Here is a 19,876-nt window from a genome sequence, read left to right as displayed (position 1 = left end):
CACCCTGCGATTTTGCAAGTTCTCCCACTTAGAAATCATGGAGGGGTCTGAAATTTTCATCTTAGGTGCATGTCCACTGTGAGAGACATAATCTAAAAAAAAAAAAGAAATCTGGAAATCACAATGTATGATTTTCTTAATAAATTATTTGTATGTTACTGCTGCAAATAAGTATTTGAACACCTACCAACCAGCAAGAATTCTGGCTCACACAGACCTGTTAATTTGTCTTTAAGAAGCCCTCTTATTCTGCACTCTTTACCTGTATTAATTGCACCTGTTAGAACTTGTTACCTGTATAAAAGACACCTGTTCACACACTCAATCAATCACACTCCAACCTGTCCACCATAGCCAAGACCAAAGAGCTGTCTAAGGACACCAGGGACAAAACTGTAGACCTGCACAAGCCTGGGATGGACTACAGGACAACAGGCAAGCAGCTTGGTAGAAGACAACAACTGTTATGATTATTTATTAGAAAGTGGAAGAAACACAAGCTGACTGTCAATCTCCCTCGGTCTGGGATTCCATGCAAGATCTCACTTTGTGGGGTAAGGATGATTCTGAGAAAGCTCAGAACTACACAGGAGGACCTGGTCAATGACCTGAAGAGAGCTGGGACCACAGTCACAAAGATTACATTAGTAACACATGATGCTGTCATGGTTTAAAATCCTGCAGGGCAGCAAGGTCCCCCTGCTCAAGCCAGCACATGTCCAGGCCCGTTTGAAGTTCACCAGTGACCATCTGGATGATCCAGAGGAGGCATGGGAGAAGGTCATGTGGTCAGATGAGACCAGAATAGAGCTTTTTGGAATCAACTCCACTTACCATGTTTAGAGGATGAGAACAACCCCAAGAAAACCATCCCAACCGTGAAGCATGGGGGTGGAAACATCATACTCTGGGGGTGCTCTTCTGCAAAGGGGACAGGACGACTGCACCATATTGAAGGGAGGATGGATGGGGTCATGCATTGTGAGATTTTGGCAAGCAATCTCCTTCCCTCAGTAAGAGCATTGAAGATGGGTCATGGCTGGGTCTTCAGCATGACAATGACCCCAAACACACAGCCAGGGCAACTAAGGAGGGGCTCCGTAAGAACCATTTCAAGGTCCTGGAGTGGCCTGGCCAGTCTACAGACCTGAACTCAATAGAAAATCTTTGGAGGGAGCTGAAACTCCAAACCTGAAAGATCTAGAGAAGATCTGTATGGAGGAGTGGACCAAAATCCCTGCTGCAGTGTGTGAAAACCTGGTGAAAAACTACAGGAAACGTCTGACCTCTGGAACTGCAAACAAATGCTACTGTACCAAATATTAACATTGATGTTCACAGGTGTTCAAATACTTATTTGCAGCAGTAACATACAAATAAATTATTAAGAAAATCATACATTGTGATTTCCGGATTTTTTTATACATTATGTATCTCACAGTGGACATGAATCAATCAATCAATCAATCAATCAATCTATCTATCTATCTATCTATCTATCTATCTATCTATCTATCTATCTATCTATCTATCTATCTATCTATCTATCTATCTATCTATCTATCTATCAAAAAAAGTTCAGTCTCTGAAACAGGAGACAGCAGTGAAACGTTGAACTTTGTCTCCCTCTAGTGGCCCAACGTCAAAAATCTCTAGATTAAAAACAGCACAAGGAAATAATAATAATAATAATAATAATAGATTTGTTGGGAAAGTGTAGGTACACGGACCCACAACAGGGGGCGCAAATGAACGGACAATGGATGAGGTCAAATAACAACACTTTACTGTTGTGAATGGGCACAACAAATACAATCAGATTACAACATTAGACAAAAGCCAAATCACAAAGGTGTCGTGTGGGCAGGCTCGAAGATAGGAGACGTCTGTCCAAAGCAGAACCGGAACCACATGATTTCCTCCGCCACCAGACCCCGGGAATACTGGAGCCGCCAAGTCCCGAACTCCCAGGTGGCCACTGCCTTCGCGTGTCGGACCTGGTACTGCTGGCGAGGAACAAAAGAACAATTAAATGTGGGTGCGTCTGCACCCAGGAATCCGTACGGCAGGAAAACTACCTCCACCATTCGTTGGAAAAGGAGTCAGCTAAACAACTCACAAAAGTCACAAAAGATCACTGTTAACCAGTCAGCTGAGCACGTTACCTTCCAGGTAGAACGATATCTCGGCAAAGAGGTGGAGGCGTCGTCCTGCTGATATTTCCCTGCTGATCAGATGATGGGTAACAGCTGTTGCAGGTGATGCGTGACAGCTGTCACCCTGGCTGCTCCTGTGAGGCGACTGCGCCCTCTCGTGCCTGAAGCCCGCACTTCAGGCAGGGCGCCCTCTGGTGGTGGGCCAGCAGTACCTCCTCTTCTGGCGGCCCACACAACAGGATCCCCCCCCCTCAACAGGCGCCTCCTGGCGCCCGACCAGGCTTGTCCGGGTGGCGGTGGTAGAAATCGGCCAGGAGGGCCGGGTCCAGGATGAAGCTCCTCTTCACCCAGGAGCGTTCTTCGGGGCTGTACCCCTCCCAGTCCACCAAATACTGGAAGCCCCGGCCCATCCTACGGACATCCAAAAGCCGGCGTACAGTCCAAGCCGGCTCGCCATCGATGATCCGGGCAGGAGGCGGTGCCGGACCCGGAGTACAGAGGGGTGAGGTGTGATGTGGTTTTATTCGGGACACATGAAACACAGGATGGATCCGCAGTGAGGCCGGAAGCTGAAGCCTCACCGCGGCTGGACTGATGCCATCTAGTGCCCGCACCTGCAATGGCGAAGGAAGCGCCACCAGAGGGAGCCCTACCTCCTTTGCCCATCCGCTGTCTAGCAGATTCCCTTCTGACCCAGTGTCCACCAGTGCTCGGGCTTGAAGGGTTAAATCCCCGCTCAGGATCGTGACTGAGAGTCGTGTGGCAATTTGTGTGTGTCTCACTTGAATGTCTTGACCCCCCCTTAGCCCAGTCTCTAAGGGCGAGTGTTGACGTCTTGGCCGTTTGGGGCAGTCTCTCTGTGTGTGCTCTGTTGAGCTGCAGAGAAAACACTCTCCACGGATCAGCCTCCCCATTTTGGCCCTGTGCGTTTCCCTAACAACGTCAACAGGGGGAGCTGTGGCCCCACAAAGCGCTGCGGCTGTGGAGCGTGGGGAGGGCGGCCCCTTTTCGAACCCGGAAGGGAGAGGGGCGGCGCGTATCCGGTCACGGCCTTTGCCTCGCTCCCGACGGCGTTCCTCTAACCGATTGTCTAATCGTATAACAAGATCAATAAGCCCGTCCAAATCCCGCGGTTCGTCCTTAGCCACCAGGTGCTCCTTCAGGACCAACGATAGTCCGTTTACGAAGGCGGCGCGGAGGGCGGTGCTATTCCAGCCGGACCTCGCAGCCGCGATGCGGAAGTCGACTGCATAAGCAGCTGCGCTCCGGCGCCCCTGTCTCATTGACAGCAGCACGGCTGAAGCGGTCTCTCCTCTATTTGGGTGATCGAACACTGTTCTGAACTCCCTCACAAACCCATCATATGTCAGAAGGAGCCGTGAATTTTGCTCCCAGAGCGCTGTAGCCCAAGCGCGTGCCTTGCCGCGAAGCAGATTAATCACATAAGCTATCTTACTAGCATCAGCCGCGTACATGACGGGACGTTGTGCGAAGACGAGTGAACACTGCATAAGAAACTCCGCGCATGTCTCCACACAACCCCCGTACGGTTCTGGAGGGCTTATGTATGCTTCAGGGGAAGGTGGGAGGGGTCGTTGAACGACCTGTGGAACGTCACTATTGCGCACAGGATCGACAGGAGGGGGAGCCGCAGCAGCGCCCTGAGGGCGCGCTTCCACCTGCGCAGCGAGAGCCTCCACCCTGCGGTTAAGGAGGACGTTCTGCTCGGTCATCAGATCCAGCCGAGCCGTAAAAGCGGTGAGGATTCGCTGCAACTCACCGATCATTCCTCCTGCAGACGCCTGTGCGCCCTGCTCTTCCATTGGCCGTTCAACGGCCGGTCGACGCCCCTCGGGGTCCATGACGTTGACCGAGATATCCTGTTGAGAAAGTGTAGGTACACGGACCCATAACAGGGGGCGCAAATGAACGGACAATGGATGAGGTCAAATAACAACACTTTACTGTTGTGAATGGGCACAACAAATACAATCAGATTACAACAATAGACAAAAGCCAAATCACAAAGGTGTCGTGTGGGCAGGCTCGAAAATAGGAGACGTCTGTCCAAAGCAGAACCGGAACCACACGATTTCCTCCGCCACCAGACCCCGGGAATACTGGAGCCGCCAAGTCCCGAACTCCCAGGTGGCCACTGCCTTCGCGTGTCGGACCTGGTACTGCTGGCGAGGAACAAAAGAACAATTAAATGTGGGTGCGTCTGCACCCAGGAATCCGTACGGCAGGAAAACTACCTCCACCACTCGTTGGAAAAGGAGTCAGCTAAACAACTCACAAAAGTCACAAAAGATCACTGTTAACCAGTCAGCTGAGCATGTTACCTTCCAGGTAGAACGATATCTCGGCAAAGAGGTGGAGGCGTCGTCCTGCTGATATTCCCCTGCTGATCAGATGATGGGTAACAGCTGTTGCAGGTGATGCGTGACAGCTGTCACCCTGGCTGCTCCTGTGAGGCGACTGCGCCCTCTCGTGCCTGAAGCCCGCACTTCAAGCAGGGCGCCCTCTGGTGGTGGGCCAGCAGTACCTCCTCTTCTGGCGGCCCACACAACAAGATTCAGAATTATACAAAAGTGAGGATTCTATCAATTGCCTATCAAGCAAAAGAAAAAAAGACCTTTATAGGGTAAACATTTTTTTTTACAATTAAAAGGTCATTTTAACCGAATGTTTCGCATTTTTTTTAACCAGTGGCGGCTCTACAGTGAAGCTTGTTGAGGCTGTACCCACACCCCACACACACACATAAAGCTTTCAACAGCCACCGCAATGATGCCATTTATTAGTCAAATAAATAAATAAATAACATGTACATAGCGCCACCTAAAGGACAACAGCTTATTATGAACCATTACGTTAAAAAGAATATTTGCAATTTTATGTCAAATTCTTTGGTCCTATTCATAAATCTTCATGCCTCCCACTGATCCCCCTCTTGAGCTGCTGGTGCCGCAGTGCCCCTGAGCAAAGTCGTGGTGAAGACCGAGTGAAAACCCTAAACAGGCAGATGAAGAAAAGGTTCCGGCAGCTCGACCTTCTAAACGGGGGGTTACTGCCTTGCTCCAGAGCTCAGACTCACACCACTCTGACTGAGATTTAAATCGGCAAAAGAAAAGGTGGAGACACCTACTGGCATGATCTGCTGCAGGTCGTCCAGGGTGGCGGTTGCCATGCCAACGAGGGCATTTTGGTCGCAGGGTACAGTAGGCGGAGTCAGGAGCTTCCTGCAAAGTGGACGAGACGTTTAATGTTTCAATACAGCGAGTTAACGAGCAGAGCAAACAAACAAACAAACAAGAAAAAGCATAAAGTGTCAAGTGTTACACTTCCCTATCATCAGACACGCCCTCTAAGTCTTCCCTGGAGATCCTACAGATACAGATATCCTGAGGTTGTCTGCAGGCCAGCTGGCAGATATGATCCCTCGAGCGTGTCCTGGATCTTCCACGGAGTCTCACCCCAGTTGGATGCGCCTGGAAGACCTCCCGAAGCAAACCACCAGGGGCAGACTCACCAGATGTCTGAACCACTTTAACTTGCTCCTTTCGATGTGAAGACGCAGCGGCTCTACTCTGCGTCCCTCCTGGATCTTTGAGTTTCGGAGGAATCTCATTTCTGCTGCTTGTATCCATGACCTTGTTCGTTCAGTCATGACCCAACGTTCTTGACCATAGGTGTGGATAGGAGCGTAAGTCGACTGGCTCAGCTCTCTTCACCACGATGCTCTCGTACAACACCAGCAGATCCTCACAGTTCCAATCGACTCTCGATCTCACGCTCCAACTTATGCCCACTCATGAACAAGAGACCGAGGTACTTAAACCCACTTGGGGCAGTAGGTCTCCCCTGACCCAGAGGAGACAATCCACCCTTTTCCGACAGAGGATCATGGTCCCAGATTTGGAGGTGCTGATTCTCATCCCAGTCGATTCACACTCGGTCTCAAACCTGCTCAGTGACATCAGAGGTCAGTGCCTGATGAAGTCAACAGAACCACATCATCCACAAAAAAGCAGAGCTGTAACTCTGAGGTCACCAAGCTGGACACCCTCTAGTCCCTGACTGCACCTTGAAACATCATGAAAAAGGCTAGTCACAAGGGGCAGCTATGGGGGAGTCCAACATCCACCAGGAGCTGGTCTGATGAAGTGGACACAGGTCTTACTTTGAAACATTGCAGCAGTCCTGCAGTACCCCCACAGTCCTCAGGGAACACGTATGCCCACTGCCAACCCCCTCCAACAGCTGTGCAAAGGTAAAGAGCAGCTCCACACTGTTGGATGGACAGTGGGCGAACTGCTCTCTTTACCAAGATAAAATCTCTCCTGATGCCCTTTTTGACATAAAAACTGCAGGAGAGAAACGAGTCATTTCTGCCAGCAGATGTACTCAGCGGGGGGAGGAGGAACAGATTCTGATGATGATAAATAAATAACTGTGATTTTCCAGTTATTTGAGAATGTTTTATGCTGGTTCTTTTGGTGATCTTCTTCAAGTTATGTAGAATGTGAAGTTCACATGAAGAACCAATTCAGCACCACGAGGGTACAAACTGTATCTCACAGGCCGAACGCAACCTCTTGTTTGGTGGTTAAAATAATAATGAAAAAGTAGCTTAGGAGTTGCTATTGCCCCTACTGTTGTGGATGTGTATGCAATGCAAAAGTCAAACGATCCTATCTTTTTCAGATGTATCTTCTTAGTGCACACACACACACACACACACACACACACACACACACACACACACACACACACACACTTGAGTGTATGATTTGTGTGACGAGTTTTCCTGCACAGTGATGTCACACGTGTGTACCTGTAACAGTACAGAGGAAAGTGGATGTCCAGAGCGATGCTGTTATAAACAGCTAAACCCATCAGCTGGAATGCAGCATGTTAAAGAACAACACAATCAACATTAAAAACAATGACAAAGTCACATGACAAACAAATCACAACATGAACGTCACTAAAAGTCTGAGAGCCTGAAAGTCTAAAAGTCTGAAAGCTTACAACTCTGAAAGTTTAAAAGACTGAAAGTCTAAAACTCTGAAAGTGAAAAAGTCTGAAAGTCTAAAAGTCTGAAAGCCTGAAAGTCTAAAAGTCTGAAAGTTTAAAACTCTGAAAGTCTGAAAGACTAAAACACTGAAAGTGAAAAGTCTCAAAGTCTAAAACTCTGAAAGTCTAAAAGTCTGAAAGAGTAAAACACTGAAAGTGGAAAAAGTCTGAAAGTCTAAAAGTCTAAAACACTGGAAGTAAAAAAGTCTAAAACTGTGGAAGTCTAAAAGTTTGAAAGACTAAAACACTGAAAGTGAAAAAGTCTGAAAGTCGAAAAGTCTGAAAGTCAAAAAGTTTGAAAGTCTAAAAGTCTGAAAGTCTGAACTTCTAAAACTCTGAAAGTGTTAAAGTCTAAAAGTTTGAATGTCTGAAAATTGAAAAGTCTGAAAATGTAAGTGCTGGCATCCTCCAAGAAAACACACCGGGAGCAGAAAAACCCCGAAGACGTCCTGCTATTCTGCACCTGTTTGAACTCGGTACCTGTATAAAAGACACCTGTGTGGACAGGTGTCTCTCACAGGTGTGCATTCTGTGTAGGTGGGACAACTTGCAAAATCAACGGTGGATCAAATATTTGCCTCAGTGTGTGTACACAGACACATTCATGCACACACACATGCACACAAATACACACAAATGCATGAGCACACACGTGCGCTAACATACAGATTCATTCACACACACACACACACACACACACACACACACACACACACACACACACACACTGTTCTCTGCTACATGTGGTGACCGTGTGTGCTGTAAGTGTGTTTGTGTGTCTGCGTAGATGACTAATTACAGGTGACAGAAACACACACAAACACACAAAGTGACCATGTCCAACAAGGTCAGGAAAAGGTCAAGCGCTCACAGATGTAAAGCCCGTCTCCTTAGTTTCCTCTTTATTCCAAACTTTTGCTTTGTTGCGTTTTGCGGCCGCAGTAACGTCGGCTGTAACACGCTGAAGGTTAGCGTGCACGAGCTCGATGTGAGCCACCGTGACTCAGTGAAGACGATCAGTGTTCACTAAAAAAGAAAAGAAAAGCTCACGTTTGACGTAACGCTCTGTTTCTGTCTTCCAAGCGCATTGTTCCAGACAGCGACTACGATTTGATCAAAGAGTGACCCGATGACACATCCGAACGAGGACCATGTCTCGAACACGACACTGGTCTCCTCCCTCATGTGGAGCGCCACAACAAAGTTTGTAGTGTTAAATCAACTCTACTTTGAGTGGGACCAAATACACTCAGACACAGTGTTAAATCAACTCTACACTGAGCGGGGCAAAATACACTCAGACACAGTGTTAAATCATCTCTACTTTGAGTGGGACAAATACACTCAGATACAGTGTTAAATCAACACCACTTTGAGTGGGACCAAACACACTCAGACACAGTGTTAAATTAATTCTACTTTGAGTGGGACCAAATACTCTCGTACACAGTGATAATTCAACTGTTCTTTGAGTGGGACAAATACACTCACAGTGTTAAATCAACTGTACTTTGATTGGGACCAAACACACTCAGACACAGTGTTAAATTAATTCTACTTTGAGTGGGACCAAACACACTTAGAAGCAATGTTAAATCAACTGTACATTGGGTGCGACCATCGACTGTGGGTCACAGAACAGCTGATTAGATCTTGATCCTGATCCAGGATCATTTTATAAATATTCCAGAATAGGCTCTCCAGAGCTGCTTCTGGAGAGCACCTGACATGCATGTTTTTCACATTTATGTGCTGCACGTCAGGACAGGTCTGGTCTTGGAGCGTGGTCTGTGACCCCATGTTGCTGCACGAACCACCTTACAGAACTGTCCTGGACCCAGACCACCAGTCCGTTCTCACCTCCTGAAGGCAGCGTTCTACTTTCCCCGCTGCAGCCTGGTGGTGTGTGGAGGTGTGCACAGCTGTGTGAACTAACCATCAGTGGAGAGCAGAGCCTGAACGATATGGATATTTTTAGGGCTGATACCGATATGGATATTAGAGAAAAAAAATTTATGATGAAGATAGATCTGCTGATATTTACATAAAAGTATTTTATTATCAAATCTTATGACAAACAAATATAAATGAAGTTTGATGCTTTACAGTTTAAACATGAACTTTATTAGAAATAACAATAAATATCACCAGCACATGTCACCCTGCCTTCAATCAGTAGTCGCTGTGTTGCATCACTCAGCATTTGCATGAAATAGACTTCTCGCTCAACAATTTTGGCCATGCCCAACTGTTGGCATAGCGACCACTTGTCTCATGTTGCTGCAAAACGCCCACTGTGACTGAAAATCAATGACAGTCAGTCACTTTCTCTCTGTGTCTTGTAGCTAATGTGACCAGGGCGTGAAGGGGTCCCAGCCATGCTTGACACCACTGTAAACAATGCAGTCGGTGTGCCCTCTGCTGGATAAACTATGCAATGACATTTCCAACAGCTAAAGTGTTTTTCCACATTGTCTATTTGGTGAAATAAAACCTTTTATATCGGCAAAAATGACACTGATGTGGTTATACACGTGAAACGGCTCACATCAGCCAACCGATATATCGGCCAGGATCCAGTGGAGTCAGGTCTTGAGCTTATGGGTCAGAGGTGTCTGACTCGTCATCATCACTGTGGGGCCTTGTTGGTGGAGGTGTGCACGCTTTAGTGCCACTTTGGTTCTGACTGACATCCTAAAAGGACACGTCAACGCTCAAAGAAAGCACCAGTCCCCACTTGTGCAGAGACGGTCCTCACAAAGACTTTAAAATACACACACACACACACACACACACACACACACACACACACACACACACACACACACACACACACACACACACACACACACACACACGCGCGCAGCGCAGATGATGCTGGAAGCCCGTTTTACAGCTCAGTGCCTCTGCAGGTTCTGAAATCCACAATCTGAAATTCATTGATCAACTTCATCAAACCAGCAAATGAAGCTGAGTTCAGTTCTCTGAATTATGAAACCAGGTTGGCGCGAACTCGCGCCACAAGTCCAGAAATATGACTTTGGAACTGCCCCTTGGAGTATTAACGTCTTTATAAGACTACAAACATAAAAACTGCAGCTGCACAAAGAACCAAATCCAGAAAAAAACCAAAGGAAGGATACAGTCCCGACCAGCTGGAACTCCAAGTAGTTATCACACTTCCAACTGCTGAACCAATGACAGCGCGAGTCCTTCGTGTAGGTAAACATGCCTAAAAACACACAAACAACATGCTCCATTATTGATCGGTAGCCAGTCAGGCGATCAATTTGTCAATGCACACAGCGCCAGCTGATAAAACCCGACTGTGTGCCATCCGAGCACCAAGTGCTTTTCCAACATTTAAAACCGGTTTCATCATAACTTCAGCAATGTTTGTTTGTTTGTTTTGTTTTTTAGGCTTTTCATAACATGTATACAACACATGTACACAAAACATTTGTGAATGTGGTTTAGCCCCCCAGAAGTTTAGTAACATTTTAAAATTTCTTTCAACGCATCACGTATGGACATTTTTGTGATGTGAAAGTTGATGTTTTCATCACTTCATGGTTTTATTCATGCCACAAGGATTTACTTGAAAACACATCCAGCTGGCACTGATAAGTGATTTGTTTTACAAATATGTTCTTTTGCAATGTACCACGTCACTGCCATGCAGTTCCCAGTGGGTGGTGCTGCTGCACTGCACAGCACATATTTAATTTTATTTTTAACTCACTATTACTAACCATACTCCTACACCCAACCCTAACCATACCCCCCCCCCCCCCCCCACCCACTACACTTTTAATTTCGTGCAGCCATCATGGAATGTATTAGAATGAATTTGTGCTGCTGTTACAAAAATGTGGTGCTTTTCGTGACATCATCACGAACCAATAGATTAGTGTATATTTCGTGCTGCTGATGCTCATGCACAGCTCATGCTGTGAGATATGGTAGTTTATTTTTTGAAGTGTTCTATAAATTGACATTAAAAATTTTGCATGTTACACTGTGTTTGTGTGTTTGTGACCCAAAGACTTTGCTAAACCCATTTATAACACGAAACAGTTCATCCACATGATAAAAACTGTATATTCATGAAAGAATTGGGGAATTTTGAAAAACATATTTCATATTTTCAACTTTAGAGTCAAATCATGTCTTCTGCACAGTGCTCTGGACAAATTTATGTCTCACAATCAGAAAGCTGAGATTGTTCTGAACCTTTTGATATGCAATGCATGGGCATTATATGCAAGTACCTGAAAAGGGGGAACTTTGAAGGGATGGTAAAATGACCTGGATGCGGTGGCAAGGCTGTGGACCCCAGAGGGTTAACTTGGCCTGTACTTCCTGTCGGAAATCGAGAGAGAAGGCTGCCATGCTGTTTATCTGCACGTGGAAAACCCGAACAATGATGTTCACAGCTTGAAATTCTGAATGGGGGGAGAGGTCCCCAGAGGCCCCCCATAGCTACGCCACTGGGTAAAAATTAGGAAACAACAAAATCAAAGTTTAATTGTATAATCGAGCTGTGATTCTTTGAGAGGTGAGAGCGTCATCGGATTCCAGCTGTTTGTGTTTCCTGTGTGTCACCTGTCAGCGGCTCGTCAAACGTCAGACGACGGCATGCTCAGAGAACGAGCACGGTGCGAGTGAAACAGCAGCAGTCTGTTCTGAAGCGAGACGCACATCTGGAGCGCTCATGAGAACCCGACACCAGCACACATAAAAGCCAAAGCGAGCCGGGTTTTCCCCGCGCCGCTAATGAGGGGAACACTGCTCTCATTCAGCGCGCCGCTCTGGACCCATGGCCGCTGGCAGCCGAAACACACACGACCACGGAAAGATGGAAAGATGATGGAAAGAACGAGTCTCACAGGCAGCGAAACTCAGAGTGCGCTGCAACGTTTTTAAAGCAACACTTTAATAAATTATAACATCTACAATATCAATAGATATTAATATCTATGAATACTTAAGGAATGAATGCGAGCTTGTAATTTGAGGGTAATTCATTTAAAATCAGGGGAACAATGTAAGAATTAATGTGCTTTTTTTCATATGAGGCTCTTTTTTTTTTAGCCAAAGTAATTAAACTATGCTGTGCTGTTTTATTTCTGTATCGCGGCGTGTTTCTTTACCGCCGCACATGTCGGCATTAACGTTTCTCTGTCTATCAGCAAAAACTATAACGTAACAATCACAGTAATCACATTACTGCATTTTCAAATAAGTATTGTGATGATGTGATACATCTTGGTGGGAGTGTTACTTGGACGGATATTTAGAGGTCATTACATTTTAGAGAAGTTTGGTCCAAGGGTCAAAGGTCAAGCTTAAGGAAAATATGGTCCAATTTTTTTTTGTATATCAAAACAAACAAGAAGCTTAGATGGATGATACAAAAAATCGATTTATTGATCAGCAAAATATTTATGATTGATTGTTATAATGACTTCATCATATGAAATAAAAAATACACCGTTATAGTCGATGTGTATTTATTTTTCCATTACTGTCTTGGGTTTCAGAGTTTTGGGTGATGCCTCTCATTGATGCTGTAAGTGGACTGTGATGCTGAAGGATGCGACCCAACATCCCTCTGGTTGAAAGAAGCAGTGGACTCTCAGCTCATCTCCAGCTAATAAAGCTTTACTTTCCATTTTTATCCAATAAAAAAAATCACTTTTCTTCCCCCTTGTTTCAATAAAGTTTGTCTTGTTTTTGCACCAGACTCAGTGTTCTGTGCTGTTTCACTGCTCCCTGAAATCTTTAAAAACCCCAAAGAGTAGAGTTTTTTTTTGTTTTTTTTTTGCATGTTTGTTTGTTTTTGTTTTATTTTTTAATGAGGATTTTCAGCCAATCAGAGGACAGAACAGGAGCTGAGATTGGGATGATTGGCCTAAGCAGGTTTAGCACAAAGTCCTAAAGTGCCAGAGTGAAACCCATTTTTTGGGGGATTTCAGCTCACGGTCACACCTGTGTTACAGAATGAAGGGTGTGGGTTCGGTTCCCACTTGTAAAAAAAGTTTTTACATTCCCTCCTCTTGAAGGAAAAAGCAATGAGCGACTGATGAAGGAGATGAAAATGTGCTGCCGTTTCTTTTCTTGCTTAAGTGGGTTTTTGCAATTGTGCCACCTAAAGCTGAGGGTCTGAAGTGCAGTTTTAAAACAGTCATCATGAAATAAAACAATTATGAGCACAACACAGACGATTCCAAATCATCTGTGCTGTATCATTCATGGACAACCACCTGTAGTTCGCTCTCCTTTTCTTGGATTACTTTGAGAAGAAAATATTACATCAGGTTAAACATATCCCAGCATGCCTTAACCCAGCCACTGCACCCTGCTATTGAGGTGGGCGCCACTACTGAGGTATTACCTAGATTTACAGAATTTGATAGTATCTCACTAGACATGCTGATGAAACTCGTAATGTCTACAAAAAGCACAACCTGTTTATTTGATCCTATACCAACAAAACTGTTTAAGGACCTGTGGCCCACTCTTGGGCCGACTGAGCTGGAAATTATTAATCTTTCTTTAACTTCTGGATCTGTTCCTAAATGTTTCAAATCTGCAGTGATTAAACCATTACTTAAGAAACCTAATCTTGACCCTAGTGTATTGAAAAACTATAGTCCGATATCAAATCTATCATTTTTCTCTAAAATTCTGGAAAAAGTGGTGTCACGGCAGCTCGTAGACTATCTTACTGAGAATAATCAATCAATCAATCAATCAATTTTTTTATATAGCGCCAAATCACAACAAACAGTTGCCCCAAGGCGCTTAATCTCTTTGAGCCACTGCAGTCTGCTTTTAGAAAATATCATTCCACAGAGACGGCTCTCACTAAAGTGGTGAATGATCTTCTGCTTACAATGGATTCGGACACCACTACAGTTCTGTTGCTGTTAGATCTCAGTGCTGCATTTGATACAGTGGATCATCATATTCTACTTGATAGGCTGGAAAATCATTTTGGGATTACTGGGAGTGCCCTTGCATGGCTGACCTCATACTTGACCAGTCGTTCTCACTGTTTTGTACAGTAACACTACCTCTAACCTTAGTGACATGAAATTTGGGGTTCAACAGGGGTCTGTCTTAGGCCCCCTGCTTTTCTCCATTTATATAGCACCCCTTGGGAACATATTGCAGCATTTTGGGATTACCTTTCATTGCTATGCAGATGATACTCAGTTATACATGCCGATAACTGCTGGTCATCTCATCCACATAAAATCCTTAGAAGATTGCCTTGCATCAGTGAGAAGTTGGATGTCTAACAACTTCCTACTTTTAAACTCTGATAAGACTGAAATGATGGTTCTTGGTCCAGTGACACATCTGCATCAATTTGACCAGTTAACGCTCAGCCTAGGCTCGTTTGTCATACATCACACTGACAAAGTTAGGAACCTCTTGGTAATTTTTGATCCTATGTTGTCCTTTGACCTCCACATTAGAGATATTACTAGGACTGCTTTCTTCCACCTGTGAAATATAGTGAAGATTTGTCCCATCCTGTCTATGGCTGATGCTGAGACCCTGATTCACGTGTTTGTCTCTTCTAGATCGGACTACTGCAATGTTCTATTTTCTGGTTTACCACAGTCCAGCATTAGGGCTCTCCAATTGGTTCAAAATGCTGCTGCCAAATTTTTGACAGGAAGCAGAAAGTTTGTCCACATTACACCCATTTTGGTGTCTCTTCACTGGCGTCCTGTTCCAGTGAGATCAGATTTTAAGGTTCTGCTACTAGTCTGTAAAATTATTCATGGACTGGCACCTCCCTACCTAGCTGACCTAATTAAACCTTACGTACCGGCCCGGGCTTTATGTTCTCAGGGTGCAGGACTACTTTGTGTCCCTAAGGTGAATAAGAAGTCTGCGGGTCACAGAGCTTTCTCTTATCGTGCCCCTGTTCTGTGGAATGATCTCCCTGCATCAATAAAACAGTCAGATTCTGTGGAGACTTTCAAGTCCAGACTTAAGACGCACTTATTTTCCCTTTTGTATGGCTAACATACTGGCATAGTATATTATATGCTTTTTACTCTTTTAAATGTATTTTATTAGTAAATTTTATCTAAATTCTGGGTTTTTTAGTGAAGTTTAGGGCTAGTGGCGGCGATCACCTTAGTATTTCTTATATTTTTCTTGTTGCTTAACACTGACAAATTATATTGCATTTGTTGTCTTTCTGATGCCTGATTCAGTTTTTTTCTCTCTCTCTCTGTTTAAGGTGCAGCTCCATCCAGAGATGGGAGTGGGTGTTTTCTTCTGCACGCTTCCCATCTTGTGCACCAGCATGGACTCCCAAAATTTCCTGTATAATTTCCTGTATTGTCTATTGTGTCTGTATCATGGCCAAAGCAAAGGGTCACCCCTTTAAGTCTGGTCTGCTACAGGTTTCTTCCTCAAATCATCAGAAGGAGTTTTTCACTGTCGCTGTGTTCTTGCTCTGGGGGTCAGTAAGGTTAGACCTGACTTGTTTGAAGCGCCTTGAGGCAACTTTCTTGTGAATTGGTGCTATATAAATAAAAATAAATTGAAACGGAATTGAAATCTGTATCCATGTGGAGACCAAAAACAATAAAAATTAAAAAAAAAACCCAGCACACATAAATGAGGTTTAAAGAAAAAGATCAAAACTTTGTCCAGACTGGCTGGAAAACTCGGACTTATCTGCATCCGATCTGATTCTGCAAGTCTGGACAGATGAAAGTGCCACGGAATCTGTTTTTTTCCAAATCCATCTCAAGCTTCATTCACAGGTAGTTTGAAATGTGATTCAAATCACATTTTTGTAAATCCGTTTGGAATTGAATACAGATTGGATTCCAGGTTACATCTGTGACTTTTCAAACCATGTAACAATCGTGGGGGGTCAGCTTTGGGTTGTGAGACCTGTACTCTCTGCCTGTCACTCAGAGCTGGGAAGACCACAAAAAATAAGTAAATAAATATATAAGCATAAATTAATATAAAACTGTGACCATGCTTTGGATGTGAGTGTGATTGTGATCACATTTTGTATGTGCGTGTACGCGCGTGCCTGGCCATCACTCGACGGTCCGATACAGGCCTTGAGGCCCGTTGGTGCCAGTGATGATGTCCAGATTCTGTAGCTGTCATGTAACTGTTTCCGTGTGTGTGACTACATTACTACAGCAACTGATGTGGACAAAAGGCAAATGAGGATATTCGCACAGACTCACAGATCGGATCTGGTCACTTTCTCTTCATAATGTGGACAGTCGACCAGTGAGACGAGATTTCAATCAGATACACAGTAAATCCAGTCTGAACTAAACCTAACAAACTCAATACATTTTGTCTGCGCTGATGGTGAGAAACCAGAAACTGGACGTGTGACGCACCATAGTCGGTGTGGAAGATCTGTCGCACCAGCAGCAGGAACCACTCCTTTGTCAGGCCGCCCATGTCTAGCCCCGCCTCCCCGACAAACGTCACCCTCAGCTTCTTCTTCAGGTCGCACCGCTTCCTCGTTAACTGAGGGCCAAGAGGAGGACAAAGGAGGACAGAAGTTTACCTGCAGTTCTGAATGTTGTTCATGTTGCATTCACACTCATATATATGACTTTGACTTTTTTGCCACAGCTCCATGAGCAGTGCGATAAATCTGGGTGAGTTTGTACAAGCGCTGTGGAACCACATCAGAAAAGCCTCTTCACTTCTGCAGATGGCAAAAACGACTCGTCATCACCGAAAGCATCAGATTACAGGAAGATTCCTCTCGACAAGTTCAACATTTCCTCATTGTTATGATCTGAATTTCATTGTTATTTGTTTGCAATTAGAAGACATAATCCAAAAAAACTACAACATACGAACAGAAGAAGAAGAAAAATCCAACCCAGCTGATGACTGACTGACATCACTGCTCAGTCAACCAATCAGTGTTCCAGAATAATGCAGTTGGTTTAGTTGTAAAATTTTCAAACATTTGTCATTCGAAAATGGCCAGAGAATAAGCGAAGTGCACATCTCAGGCCGCGCGGTGCATTATGGGTATGCTAAATTTTTCGGCTACCAATCCACAAGCTATGATGGCGGAAAGCAGTGAGGAGTGCTATGATTTGGATCATTTCAACTGCTGGAAAGTTGACAATTTAAAGCATTTTTGTCAGCTCCGCGGATTTCCTGTTACAACCAGGACTACGTACAGACAGAAACGGAAAAGAAGAGCTGGTTGTGCTTGTGTGTGCTGCATCATTACAGAAACTACCGTTAGTGCTGACAAAGGAGGAAGAGAGAGCTGCTGTCAAAAATGACCCGTCCTTGTTGATAGTTGGACACAAAGAAATTTCTGACCCGCTGAAGGCAACTGACGGACGGTTAGACGAAGTCCAGAGACTGAAACTGTGGATACTGCAGAATATTTGCTAAGCAGGGATGAGAAACCAGTATTCTGCCGGCTTCGTAATAATGACAATGAAGGTGGGTCTCACATATGACCTCTTTGTCACGTTTGTCACGTAGTTCAGCCAACTTTCAAGCCTATAAATTCCATTCGAGCATTTGAAAACGGCACAATGTGCACCTGTCATTATCGTATGTTGTTGGGTATTTTCTCCTCCAAACATTTTTAAAACCTTTAACAAGACAAACAGAGTCAAGAAACACCAGTGAGACAGAAAGTCAAATATTACGCGCGGAGTGCAGTCAGGCTGTACACCAAAGCTACACTAAAGTCTGGCCTGCTTTTCCGCTCTTTTTATTAAGAGACGCCCTCATCACATAAACAAAAAACTTGTCCTAAGGGTGGGGGTGATGACGCAAGACAAGTTTCTTCCCATAACCTAAACGCATACGTCAATAAGTGCAGCTGTAAGGAAGAACACTTTCAGGTCAGCACATCTCGTTCGTCTGTTGCAGGTATCAGCTGTTCTGCATCTGCCTGAAGTGTCCTGTCTTTCACACTCCTTCACACTAAGCACCACATCACAATAGTCAAAACGTTCTCTTACTCCCAGTCGTTAGAGGCTGCGAAAACAAAGTTATATTATAATAATAAGTACATCCAGCCCTTCATTCCCAGCTCAGATTGACCCCAGAGTGCTAAAACAAAATTGAATTCTCAGGATTGCATTAAGACAGGTGCAAAACAGCACAACACCGTTCTCATGAGAAAGAAGACAAAGCTAAAACAAGGTTGAATAACACGTACATTCTCAGGGTGAAGTGCAAAACAGCACAACACCGTTCTCATGAGAAAGAAGACAAATGTACAAATGTTTAACAGTGATAACATATATACAAAATCCTTAACATTCGTGTCACTTAAGGCTTAAAGCCTTTGAAACAATCCATGTAATCCTTAACTTTTACAGTCCGCTAACGCTACCGTATACGAAATTCAATGGCAGCGGTGTGAGTTTGGTAGCTGGAATTTTTGCCCCCGTTATCGGTGCAGCAGGGGCAGTGTTGCATTCGCTCTGCCGTATTATTGTGACGAAAAGGGAGCTGAGCCAAAAGGCAAAGCTCCCAATCTACTGGTCAATCTTCATTTATACTCTCACCTATGGTCATGAGTGTTGGGTCATGACTGAAAGAATTAGATCGCGGGTACAAGCAGCCGAAAGGTCTTCCTCAGCAGGGTGGCTGGTGTCTCCCTTAGAGATAGAGTGAGAACTTCGGTCATCCGTGGGGAGCCTCGGAGTAGAGTCACTGCTCCTTCACATTGAAAGGAGCCAGCTGAGATGGTTTGGGCATCTGGTAAGGATGCCTCCTGGGCAGCTCCCTGGGGATGTGCTCCATGCACATCCATCTGGGAGGAGACCCCAGGGAAGACCCAGGACTAGGTGGAGAGATTATATCTCCACACTGGCCTGGGAACTCCTCGGGATCCTCCAGTCAGAGGTGGTCAATGTTTCATGGGAAAGGGAAGTCTGGGGTCCCTGCTGGAGCTGTTGCCCCCATGACCTGAACCCGGATAAGCAGTTGAAGATGAGTGAGTGAGTGTCATTCGAAACCTTGATTTTTCCAGTCTGACGGAATAATTAAGTCCACACTCCCACATGTACTTCAAACCCTAAAAGAAGCTATCTAGTCCCACCCCCGGATGGTTTTCCAACTGGGTTCCACAGCACCAGGACGAGCTCTGAGGCACCGCCAGCGTGTTCGGCTTCAGGAGGAAGTGAGACAGCAGAGTGTTGGAGGACGGCGTGGACACTGACCTCGTCCAGCGAGTCGCTGAGGAGTTGTGCTCGTCGCACTTTGATGTTGAGGAACAGAAGGTTCATGTCCACTCTCTGCCTGCGAGACACCTTACTGACCAGACTTTGCTGTTCACACACAACAAAAAAACAGAACCGGTCCCCTGTCAGTCTCAGTTTCGCAATCATCTGCATATGTGTGCATGCGTAAGGCTTTAAATCTGTAGAGTTTCAGGACAAATAAAAGTCAAATGAGCATTTACTGAGACAAAACCAAACCAGCCACGAGGGGATGAGGCCTGAAACCAGGTGTAGTTTGAACCGTGGACAGAGAGTCCAAATCTCACTTCTTCAAAAGGACTGTTTGATTGTTTATAGTTAGAATTGGATTTAAGGTCAGGTTTTGGGTTTAGGTTCTGGTTCTGTATTTCGGTTCAG

At 45.0% G+C, this 19,876-nt stretch overlaps 1 protein-coding gene across 1 annotated transcript in view; it reads right to left on the bottom strand.

Annotated features, from left to right (window-relative positions):
• hectd2 (HECT domain containing 2) overlaps positions 1–19,876 on the bottom strand; it is a 106,232-nt gene that overhangs the window by 38,782 nt on the left and 47,574 nt on the right. The window contains exons 12-16 of the mRNA XM_034184460.1: positions 19,460–19,567; positions 16,640–16,772; positions 10,379–10,467; positions 6,994–7,058; positions 5,305–5,398 (exon numbers count right to left, since the gene is read on the bottom strand). Coding sequence (XP_034040351.1) covers positions 5,305–5,398; positions 6,994–7,058; positions 10,379–10,467; positions 16,640–16,772; positions 19,460–19,567 — 489 coding nt within the window. The remainder of the gene's footprint in view (positions 1–5,304; positions 5,399–6,993; positions 7,059–10,378; positions 10,468–16,639; positions 16,773–19,459; positions 19,568–19,876) is intronic.

Source organism: Thalassophryne amazonica, chromosome 13 (genome assembly GCF_902500255.1).
Source record: "Thalassophryne amazonica chromosome 13, fThaAma1.1, whole genome shotgun sequence".
Classification (NCBI taxonomy): domain Eukaryota; kingdom Metazoa; phylum Chordata; class Actinopteri; order Batrachoidiformes; family Batrachoididae; genus Thalassophryne; species Thalassophryne amazonica.
Note: the sequence above shows the minus strand (reverse complement) of the source record. Positions and strands in the feature narration are given on the sequence as shown.